The sequence below is a fragment of the Carya illinoinensis genome, chromosome 2 (assembly GCF_018687715.1).
Source record: "Carya illinoinensis cultivar Pawnee chromosome 2, C.illinoinensisPawnee_v1, whole genome shotgun sequence".
NCBI classification, from domain to species: domain Eukaryota; kingdom Viridiplantae; phylum Streptophyta; class Magnoliopsida; order Fagales; family Juglandaceae; genus Carya; species Carya illinoinensis.
Genome location: NC_056753.1, coordinates 23182076 through 23194691, shown reverse-complemented (window position 1 = coordinate 23194691; position 12616 = coordinate 23182076). Strand labels below are relative to the sequence as shown.

The following is a 12616-nucleotide window of genomic DNA, read 5'->3' as shown; positions in this document are numbered from 1 at the left end:
CAGCGATGACAATAGCTAGGTGCATTGTATCATAAGAAGTAAATACTTCTATAAGAACAATAGTCTTTTGCTTTATATATTAGTTGTTCTAGAAGTTCATAAATTTAGTAGGCAAACATGATTGGTTGATATTTTTTTGGTTAAGGCTTGGTGAGGTACTTGGAGCTTGCAATTAAGGTTTCTTCACTACACCCTTGTGTTGGTAGAGCTGCTCAAATTTGTGGATGAGAAACTATTTTATTATGTCGTATGGGTTATGCATTTCTAGCTGTTTAATGAGGAATCAAGACAGAGGCTTACCATGTTGCAGGATATACATCAATTTGCACGTAGTATACTGAAGGTCCCTTTATTTACTGTGCTTCAACCTTTCAATGGCCAGGCTGTCTTTCCCTGTCCTTATTGCCTACAATTTTGTCGGTCTAGTTTTCCTCCTTGCTCATGGGGAGGGGATTTGGGTTGTGTATAGAGTTTCCAGTCAAGTGTTATTCTTTTTGTTCTTTATTAATTTTTGGCTGTCATTTTAACCGGGGCACAGTTTTGTAAGCATATATTCGGTATCATTCCTAAAAGGCCAAGCAATTTTGTTAAAAACATGCGCTTGCCTGTTTTGACCCTTTATTCTGCTTCTTCCATTTTTGAAAAAGTATCATGCATAGTTGGGATGCCAATTAGATTATGATTGCAGTATGGGCACTTAATAAAGAGTTGAAGACCAAATATTAGACTTGGGTTAATCTGCACAAGTGTTGATCCAATGCTGGAATGGGCATTTTGTTACTTGAATTAGAGTTACTTTGACACATCATGAAAAGGGCTCTCTCTCTCTCTCTCTCTCTCTCTCTCTCTCTCTCTCTCTCTCTCTCTCTCCCCACTCAAACTCTAAGGGGTTAAATTTAGAAAACAGCTTCATGTAAACTTTGGTCTTCTCTACTTTTTTAGAGAAAGGATAAAATTGATGACTAGATTTAATGGCTCCCAATCCAGTTGAAAGCTGGCATCTAGCTGGGGCCTTCATGATAGCAACTTTCTTCATGCCAGTACCTCATCCTTTGCAGCCAGTTAATATGTTTTTCTGTGGATTATTTTCGTGTAACTGTGAAAATTGTGTGGGCTAATTGCAGTTGTGCTTGTGCAGGCTGGACATGCAGTTTCTATCCCTTGCTGCAGCCTGGTAGGTTGCCTTCCATCCCTTTGCATTGTGCTTGTCGATTTTCCTCTCTGTTATTTGCACTTTATTTTGCCATGGTTGGCTTCTGCATTCTGGTTTTTGGGTTGAGCATTAGGCTAGGTTGAGAATTTTCTGCTTTTTCTTGGTTGTGCTGTTGTGCTGTTAACTTGCATGAAGGCCATGCAAGTGGTGCAAAGCCGGGTCCTGTGGGTTTAGGGTTGTTCTTAGGCATTTCCTTTTGCCATTTTATGGCGCATGCATGCATCACACCAAGGTAGGCCCCATTGGTATTGTACTTGGGTATTTTTCTTATATGAAGCTGAACTTACCCAAAAGAGAAAAAGGAAAAATACAAACATAAGGATAGCAAGGGGAGAGAAGACTAAGATGCCTAACCTGATTTTAGTGATCAAGATGCTAATATTGAGACTCTTTTAAAGTTTTATTTATTTCGTAATGACTATGTATGTTAATTTAATTACACGTTTTATACTACGTAGTACCTGCTGGCCCTCAGAAGTCAGAATCCAGAAAATAAAAATAAAAATAAGAAAAGCTTCCAGCACACACAAGCCTGGAATCCAATTCTTTTCTAAGTCTTCTCACATGCTTATGAGAAAATATTACTGTTCCATTATATTCTATTCTTTTGCTGATAAACCCCCATTAATTTTCTTCCAAGTCTCTTTGGGAGGCATGGGAAAGAGCACCCTTACAGGCCTTTATTTTTTTCTACATTATCCTACAAGCATTTGGATTTTCTTCACTAAATATTGATATGATGTTTACATTGCTACTGTTGTTATTGTGGTTGTCATCACTGTAGTGGTCCATCCTATTGTAATGTATGCGTCGTGGCGGTGACTGGACATATTCATATTCGGTGACATAAGGCGATGGCCTGTATGTGTTGTAGTTGTGTGTAACATACATGGGTTGAGGTGGCTCTTGTGGCAATCCTTGGCCTGTATGGTACTTATGCTGATCTCCACTATAACCTTGACTGTAATTGTATTTGTAGCCATGGTCAGGTGGATGGCGGTATATTACATGGACCTCTCCTACGTCTTTTGGTCCAGTGGGTTTGCCTGTTGGTTGGCTTACGTTATTGTCTGGAACCCCAGGTGGTGGTGCAGTGTCTGCTGGTGGATTCTCAGGTGGTGCTGGGGGGTCTTTTGGTGGATCTGGTGGTGGGGCTGGTTCGGCTGGCGGTACTTCTGGTGGGGGAGGGTTCGGTGCATCAGGGGCTGGTCCACCACCTTCCTGAGGTGCTTGTTCTGTTGGTGGAGCAGGGGGCTCTGTTGGTACCATGTGTGAACAAATGGTAGCAATTTTCCTTGTCTTCTTAAGGGCTTTGACAATTTTTTCTGGATCTGCCCACCCTATTATTGTTAATTTCTGTTGAGAGAAGTCGATGTAGAAATCATATATACCTGTGGAAAATCAAAACCAACTCAAGAATTAGCAGGCACACCCAATTTTGTAGATGATTCTCTGTTACCATGAAGGAAAATTCTGAAGACAACAATTCAGGAACTTTCTTGATATCAGTTGCTTACCATTAATGCCATGTAGTGCTTTCTTTATCTTTTGTACACACCCATTGCAGTCCATTCGGACCTGTATCTCAGTGACTCGAGGTTTCTGCATTTGAAAAAGACTAATCGGTTGGAAAATGCCTTGCAATATACAATATGGAAATTAAATATTCTGCATAAAAATGATATAGGTGATGTGGGTTTGGAGGCTTACCTCTAACTCGGGAATCATGAGGAAATAAGGAAGATAGAGGAACAAAGAGATGTGTGCTTGGTATGTATGGCGTATTGGAGATGATGAAGTGAGAATGAAGAATCAAATAGGTGGCATTTATTTGTACACGGGGTTGGAATACTTCAAAAGAAAAAGGTGTGGGACGTGCAAAGAATCTCTTTATAGGAATGGAAAGAAAGAAGGGCATTGATAGCTTGATTATCTTCCAGGAGTCATCGTCAACTCTTAAAGAAAGCATAGAGGAGTGGGTTCAAGAAAGGTGTTTTCGAAGGGAATTTACTTTATGGAGGATGGCCATCTATAATCAGGGGACGTCAGAGAGACAGATTGGGATATCCAAAACCGACCATGCAAAATAGTTAAAGTTAGAGCAGATGACAAAAAACCTTGCATGGCTTTTTGGGTCAAACAATCAAAACCAGCTTTATAGGCTGAAGGATATCCACTATCAAGGAATTCTTTTGTCACAAGAAACCGCTATCAAATTGTCAATGCAATCATAGAGATTTAGTTTATCTTTTTAATGATATTTTTGGGTGACCTGGAAGGCACAAACCTTCTTTCATTTTTGTTGTAAAGGTTGATAGAGATTGAGGATAAGATTCCCCTACTGAAATTGACTCAGGAAATTAAATATTTTGCTGTTACTTTTATAGATTTACTTCATAACCTAAACTACCAATGCTTGTTTTTCTTTGATAATTAATTCGAGCCAACTGATTCTGTTCTTATGCTAAGGAAGTGGCTGTACCTTAAGTGCTACCATGAATTGGCAGTTTTGACTTCAAACATGTCGGACGGTCGAATTTGCTGCATAATCTGTGAAGAGCTGCTCTGTTTTTTTGTATTTGTAAGTTTCAAGTAGCTATTTGAGATCCATTGCTTACTCTTTGCGTGATAGCAACTTGGTGAATCCACTTTTAATTATAAATAGTATTACTGCTTGTTAGAGAGGTGGTACTTCTGCTTAAACTTGGAGATTCCTTCATATAGTTACTTACTTGATGCCTACGGCCTTCAATTTAGCCAGTATTTCTTGACTTTGAACATTGTGCGGGTTCAATGCAGATGATTTCTCATGCACGTAATGATTGGTGACTCCAATATTTTGCCTGCCAAATGCCCCCTCGATGTTAATGGAGTATTAAACAATCTGTTCTACACCCCATTTACTGGGCATGTGTTGCTTTTTCAAGGACTCGTTGACTAAAAGCCATTTCTGGACAGGAGCATGCATATGCAACATTTTATATTATAAATTCCATACAAAGGGATTTGGACTGTGGAAGACCGGAAGTTTTTCTTTTTTATTTCTTCCAAAAGGGGAGGTGGGGTGACCAACGTAGCGATCCTCTCTAGGCGTGACCATAGGAGCTTCTTTCCACTGTGAAATGTTTGGTTTGAGTCATAGCTTTTGCCCCAAAGAAAAGCCTGTCACCACAACACTTCTAAAGTATTCAGCTGGTCTAAAGTCTATCTCATGGTCCAAAGATCAGACTTTACTACCACAAGTGGTTTCGACTTATGTGCTCTCGAACTTGACCTTAAAGCTATGAAATACCAGCTCATACTAACTGGGCTATCACCTTGGTGGTGAAAGACGGGAAGTTATTGTTAAATAAAGTGCTTTTTTATATAATCGCAAAATTATTTTACTACTTATTTTATAAAAATATCCTCTAAAATAAAGTTGTGAAACAATCGTAAAAAAGGGTTATATCTTTATCAATTTCCCAAGGTTTAGGTAGGGCTGAGAATAGGACGGTCCGGACCGGATAAATCGACCGGACTGGACCAGTCCTGTTTGGAACCGGTCCGGTCCGGTCCAATTTCTAAGGGACATCCCGGTCCGGGGGTTTTTCACCCCGGACCGGACCGGACCGAATAGAAAATTAAAAAAAAAAATTATTTATATATATTATTTATATAATAGTTGTATATAATTAATTATATAATTATATACTAATCATAATAAGTTAATAATTAAATCACTAGAAATATAACTATATATATTTAGTATGAATGTATTATTATATTATTTAATATATAACTATAATATATAGTACTAGTATATATTAATATATTATAAGAGTTATAGTATAAATATAATATATAAATTATAATATACTAAATTACCATAACAGTATAACTAATACTAATATATAGTTATACTAATAGTCTACTATTATATAGTTATACTAATCACTATAATTAAAACTAATATATAACTATACAATATATTTATATAGTTGTACTAATACTATTAGTCTATTATATAGTCTAAGACTCAATTCTAATATAGGCTATGTAGTTATAACTAATACTAATATTTATATTAATACTAATAATGTAGAATATAGTTATACTAACCAACTGATTCAACATAACTAATATTACTAATATAATATAGCCAAATTGAATTACTAATAGTCTAATACTAATACAATTATATAGTTATACTAATCATAAATTCATAATAATTAAATCATTATAAGTCTATAACTATATATATTTAGTATCAATGTATTACTATAGTCTTTAATGTATAACTATTAACTATAATATATAGTCCTAGTATAACTGATCAAAAAAATATATATAGTACTAGTACATATATTAATGTATTAACATATTATAAAAGTTACAGTATAAATTATAATATATCATATATTTGTAAATTTATAATAGTATTAGTATAGTTAGCTTAATATGTAATATGTTAGTATTAAATCACTATAACTACATAGAGTATTAGTAATAAAAGTATTACTATTATTTAATATAGTATTACATATAGTATTACTATCATTACATATAGTTATTAGTTATAGTATTAGTACTAGTATAGTTATTAGTACTAATAGACTAATAGTATTAGTTATTAGTATTACATATAGTTACATATATAGTTATCACTATTACTATTATTACATATAGTTATTAGTTATAGTATTATTACTAATAGACTAATAGTATTAGCGTATTACTAATATATATATATAATAGTATACTATATGTATATATATTAAATATATCATAATATAATTACATAAGTATTAAACAAAATGTCATTAGATAAAAAAAAAAAAAAAAAAAAGTCAACCGTGGACCGACTGGACCAAACCGGTCCTGAGGGAGTTTGGTACCCTGGACCGAATAGGTCCGGTCCGGTCCACAAAACCTCCCCAAACCGGACCGGACCTGTGACGCCCCCAAATTCCGTTTGGGATCGAACGGACATTTGAAGCGTCGAGAGATGCAACACAAGGTTACCTGCCCCCGTTCATGACATATAAGATGCAATGTTCCTAACATGCATCTAACATTATGCAATATTCGCAGCGGATAATTTTTTTCTTTAGCAATACTATGCACCAAATTGAAAATATCCCAAATGCTTAAAACATACTTCATACATAAAGACCAATTGAGTAGATCACAACACTAGTCCAAAATGGTTATGATCCAAAAAATACTAAAAATGCAACTCCATTGTACAAGTAGTAATTTACGTTAACTACTATATTAACATTGACGTCGCACCATCGCTTAGTCAACTGTGTCTAGTTGATCAGCTCCTGATTCTCTTTCAGGTCCTGTAACAAGATCTACCATTCGGGGGGAATGGTAGTTGGGACTACCAAAGTGAGATTTGATTACAAATCTCAGTAAGTTAACAAAAAAACTTCCACACAAGCTAATGATGCATGGATGACAGTAAAAGCATAAATGCATAATCAAATTCATAAGTAATTAAAGCATAACTTGGAGTACAACATAGCATAATTGACATAACTTAAATTGAAACATGAACTGAACTTGACTTGACATGAACTTGATCTGAAACTTGACTTAGCATGAACTTGCTTTGAAACTTGAATTAACATGAAAAATACATACTCCACAGTTGTTGTGGCCCCATGTATTCTACGTGTAAATACATACTCCACAGTTGTTGTGGCTCCATGTATTCTACACAAACTTGACTTAACATGAAAAATACATACTCCACAGTTGTTGTGGCCCCATGTATTCTACGTGTAAATACATACTCCACAATTGTTGTGGCCCCATGTATTCTACGGAAACTTATTCTTTAACTGCTTAAATACATACTCCACAGTTGTTGTGGCCCCATGTATTCTATGGAAACTTATTCTTTAACTGCTTAAATACATACTCCACAGTTGTTGTGGCCCCATGTATTCTACGTGTCACAATTGCTGTGTCTCACGTAGTGTATGCGCCACAATTGCTGTGACCCCATACATAAGTAATCAAGATGAAACGTGACTGGAATACGAAATGACTGAAGCCCTGACGTAACATAACGTGACTTGAACATAACTTGAAATACATGACCAACTTGAGATAGAAACATTTCGTAACATGGCATAACATATAATAGACAACATATTTAACATGACATACTTGCAACAGTGAATATTACATGACTTGACATACATGTAATAGATGGCATACTTAGCATGACGTACTTGTAATGTACAGTAATACATAACAGAATATATTATGTAACAGATAAAAATTGATGACAGAATAAATTCTGTATAATAGACAATTACGTGATAACTTGGCATGGCATGACATATATGATAACATACATACATACATTGTAGTTCCTTTACTTAGCACACATACACAATAGACTGCTAGTAAGTTAAAAGCTAACTTACCTCGATTTCCGCGTTTCTTATAAAACTTCAAGTGTGATCACGAGGAACTGTAATTAGTGATTCTAAAAGTTAGAACTAAATCACTAAAAATTTGAAATATGAAAAAAATACTAATTTAAAGAGTAAAATTTTTATTTTACTCTCTACATGTGGGAAAATGACCGTTTTACCCATAACTTAAGGATTTTGCATACTAACTCCAAAAGTTTCCAAAATTTACATTTTTCATGTAAATTTTGTCCTAAACTTAAATATCAACTCAGAAAAATTTAAAACAAAACACAACTATGAAGAACACACTATGGTCGAAACATCCATAAGCCATTTCCCTTTATTTTTGTTGCAATTCCTTCCAACTTCAAAACTCATGCTTAAACCAAAATTTTGCAACAAACATCTTCCAATCCTAAGTTCAAAACCATACTTAAAACATCCATTTAGAAAAAGCTAATAATTAACACCAAACTTTTTTGTAAAAAGATCCAAGTACTTGAATCACAAGTTTTGACCTTAAATCAAAACATCTCCAAGAATTTTAAAAATCAAATCTTACTTCTAACATATTCATAATATCATCCTAACATCAACCATGCTTTAAATCATCAAACTAAAGTCACCAAAATCACAAAATAACATTTGGAGTTTTTGGTTTTACACTTAGTCCAAAAACAGAAACTTTTTCCTCAACTAGTTTTGATAAATCTCTTGATCTATGACTTATAAATATATGATCTTCAAACCAAACCATTACATGGTTTAAAAAGATGTCCTAAAACATATATAAGCTTCTAATTCAAGATCACATGGTTAGAAATTAACCAAAACATAAATTTAGCCAAGAATATCCACACTTTGGCTTATCTGAATATCTGTTTGCATAAAATTTTATATCTTTGAAACTAACATCAATTATATTCAAAATAATAATATAACATGTATATAAGATGTTTAGGATCTTCCAATAAAATTATCAAAGTCATTAGAATAGGTTTAGACCACCAAAGAGTTAAACTTTCTCAAAACAGAAACTGTTTTTCCTCTTCCAGTTTCTAAGTTTCTAAATCTAAGAAAATCTTTCATCAAAACCTTTAATCATGAAAAAATCCTCAACCAATAGTCATATATACATCTTAACAATACTCCATAAAAATTTCGGACCAATATCTATCCATTAGCTTGGTCAAAAACTCCAAACTATAACATATTCTCCAGTTTATCTCCCAGAATGACCTTTCTATAGTTTACATAATATTTGACTGACCAAATGATCTTCAAATGGGGAAAATAAGATATCCATGTAAACTAGACTCAAAAAGGAACAACTTATATGAAGGAGACTTTATGATAAAACACTTACAAAAGCTTCGAAATGGGTGTACAAAAGACCTCCTAAAAGCTGTCCGAGAGAGAGTGTTTGATATTCTTTCAATGGAAAGTGTAAATGAAGATAATTTCGTGGGGAGAGGTGGCTGGAGATACTTATGGATGAGATATGGAAGAGATGAGACTGGAGTTGAGAGTTGAGTGTAGTTTTCTCCTACCTAAAAAAAATCTATAAATGATTATCTTATAATATTCTATCCAATAATATCTAAAAAAATCAACTTAAGATATTTTTATCTAATAATATCTATCAACTCAAAATATTTTTACCCAATAATATTCACAAAATTACCTCAAGATATTTCTTTTTATCCAATAATATCTACAGTTTTGAACAGACGTTTTGTCCGAAAATATGAAAAAAATGTTATTGCGCCATAAGACTTTAAATAATCCTCCGAGTCTAATGGCACAAACCATAATACATTTTGATACTTCTAACTATCTCCAATAATCAAAAATACACTTATGATACCATAGTAAATAATAACACTAACTATGTAGTTAGACAAAAACCTATACGATTAATGGATTCGTGAAAACTTATGGGATTTTCACGAGGTTCCTAAAGTTAATAGAAATTTCACAATTGAATTTCTAGCGGGCTGTTACAGGACCAGACTCACCCCTAGGTTTAGGCCTTTTTTTTTTTTTTTTCGTGAAACTTTGTCTACTAGTACTTATCAATAAGGTCTTAAAATGAAAATTTGGAAAAATCAAATAGCTCATCAATATGACAGTAGATTAGTGCCTAAACATTCTACTTATTGTGAGACAAGAGCAATTATACAAACACAAAAGTTCAATATTTTTTATGCTAATTAATTAATGTGACACATTTTGACATTAATGGTGTGTTTAATGTCTCAATATATAGGCCAAATAGTCGGATATATATATATATATATAGACAATCTCAAAGAGTCAAAAAGAGTTCATAGCTAGTTTCGTATGTTCAAAATTTCATATTAGAGGAGTGAAAGGAGAGCTCTACAAATATATAATAGTTTTGTAATGGATTAAGGATATTAAAGAAACATCCTACTTTAAGGCTGAGAAAACCTCCAGATTTAGAGAGAGAAAGTGAGAGAAAAAGATTCAAATGACTTTCAGGATAACTACACAACATAGCCTCTCATTACAAAGCAAGTGACCCTCAAATGAGCCTAGGGTCCTTGATGGAAATTAAGACAATTAAGTTTACTTGATCCAAATACAGTCCAGCCCGGACTAGAAACACTACGTAAAGCATGAGATTCTCAAGGCCAACACTTACAAAACACACTCAAGGAAATAACACTACTATAGCCAAAATAAATACCACTTCAGTCCACTTAACAACATGTCTAGCATGGCCCATACCCAACTAAAGTACTAATTGAACTCCTTTCCCTTCCTTCATACTTGACTCTAGACTTCTAGAAGATTCCATCCTTCTTTCCTTCTTCGTCACCATCTATGGAGTTTAGCTCAATGGGCATGTTACAGACGCTCCTCCTTAGAAGACCTTGCCCACAAGGTAGGGGTAGTCTTACTTGAGTTGCCAATGGGTCTCCTATATCACCAATTCGGAGTTCTGGTTGCAAACTCTAGTAAGACAGTGCCCAAGGACTTCTTCAGGCTTTGGCTTCAGAACCCCCATGGAGTCCATCGGCAGAAACTTAGGTACCACTATAAACCATGCCCTGATTTTCTTTTTAATCTGAGATATATGAAATGTCGGGTGAATCCTTGCAGTTAAGGGTAGATCCAGTTTATAGGCCATAGATCTAACCATTTGAAGGACTTGGAAGGAACCGTAATACCTCGGGAATAGCGTAAGGTCACAATGGTGGGAGATGGAGATCCATTGGTCTGGCTGGAGGCACAGGTATACCCAATTACCAATAAGAAGTTTTTGTTCCTTCCTTTTGAGATCCAAATATTTTTTCATCATTTCCTGCGCTCTATGTAAATTTTGCTTGAGAATTTGTAAAATTTGGTCAGTAAACTAGTTTTCATGGCTTCTAGTCTAGCAGTCCCTTGGATGTAATTGATGAGTCTTGATGGAGGATATCCATACAGGGCTTGAAATGGGGTGAGTTTAGTGGAGTGGTGTAGGGTTGAGCTCTACCACCACTTAGCTAGAGGTACCCAAGTAGACCAATCTTTAGGTTTGTCACTCGAGAAACATTGTAGGTAGTTCTCCACTACCTTGTTAACAACGTCTGTGTGGCCATCCGTCTGAGGATAGTAGGCAGTACTCATGTCCATTTTCACCCCTTGGAATGCAAAAAACTCTTGCCAAAATTTACTTAAACGTGTTGTCCCAGTCTAAAATAATGGACAGTGGTAGCCCATGCAATTTGAAGACATTCTTAAAAAACAACTCTGCTACAGTTTGATAGTATAAGGGTGTTTGAAGGGAGTGAAGTGGGCATACTTGTTGAGTCTGTCCACTACTATACACAAGCTATTAAATCTTTGTGAATTAGGTAGTCCATTGATGAAATCCATGGTAGTATTGGACCATGGTTGTTGGGGGTGTAGGAAGGGGTTGGAGTAACCCACTAGGCAGGGTGTTATCAATTTTCACTCACTGGAACAAATAACAATCTCTTATGAATTGCATGACATCTTCTTTTAATCCTAGCCAGTAGAACTCCTTTCCAACTCTGTGAATGGTCTTCTCATACCCTGAGTGGCCTTCCCATGAACTAGTGTACATAAACTCCAATAATTAAGCCTTAAATGATCATTGGGACGGAATATAGAAAATTAGCTCCTTTCTCAACGAGTAAGCTCGGGCTAGTTTATTCTCCTTACATTGTCTCACCAACTGCTGAAGATCTTCATCCCATGCATATGCCATCTTTAACTATTCCATCCATCCCATGCTAGGGAATGAAATTAAGGAAATAGAGCATTTCCCTTTAGTTTCCTTTCAGGACAATGGATCAGCCACCACATTCTCGTTTCCCTTTTTATACTCTACCAAAAAGTCATACCCCAATAGTTTGGTGACCCATTTTTGCTAGACAGGGGTGCTTACCTTTTGATCCAGCAAGTATTTCAAGCTTTGTTGGTCAATTCTTATCACAAAGGGCTGTCCTACTAAGTAGGCCTCCATTTTTGCTCCATTGCCACAATTGTGTAAAACTCCTTCTCACAGGTTGACATATCCGTAGTTCTTTCCTTCAAAGTTTGGCTAAAGAAAACTAATGGTCTTCCTTTTTGCATTAAAATAGTCCCAATTGCTGAACCCAATTCATCACATTCAATCACAAAGGGAGAAGAGAAATTAGGCAATTCTAACACTAGCGGTTTCACCATAGCGTCAAGTTGATAAAAAGCATCTTTAGATTCATTCAAAGTTATTCTTTTTTAGCATGTCGGTAAGTGGGCTAGCTATCCCCTCATACCTCTTTATAAATCTCCGGTAATAACCGGTGAGGCCTAAAAATCCCCATAGACCCTTTAAAGAGCTTGGGAGTGGCTGATCCTTCATGGCTGCCAATTTTTTGGGGATTCCCCTTAACCCCCCTTCTGCTGGAATCAAAGTATGCTATTTCACAACAACCAAAATTTCACTTACTGTGTTTGGCATAAAGTAGGC

The 12616-nt window shown here is 35.2% G+C and overlaps 1 protein-coding gene across 1 annotated transcript; it reads right to left on the bottom strand.

The window, feature by feature from the left end:
- Nucleotides 1-1837: 1837 nt before the first annotated feature.
- LOC122300399 (lysine-rich arabinogalactan protein 19-like) lies at nt 1838-3292 on the bottom strand. The gene is made up of 3 exons (XM_043111023.1): nt 2924-3292; nt 2731-2815; nt 1838-2604 (listed from the first exon to the last, which is right to left on the bottom strand). Exons 1-3 carry the CDS (start codon nt 2939-2941, stop codon nt 1904-1906), a joined length of 804 nt encoding a protein of 267 aa, XP_042966957.1. The 5' UTR covers nt 2942-3292; the 3' UTR covers nt 1838-1903.
- Between the last annotated feature and the right edge of the window lie 9324 nt (nt 3293-12616).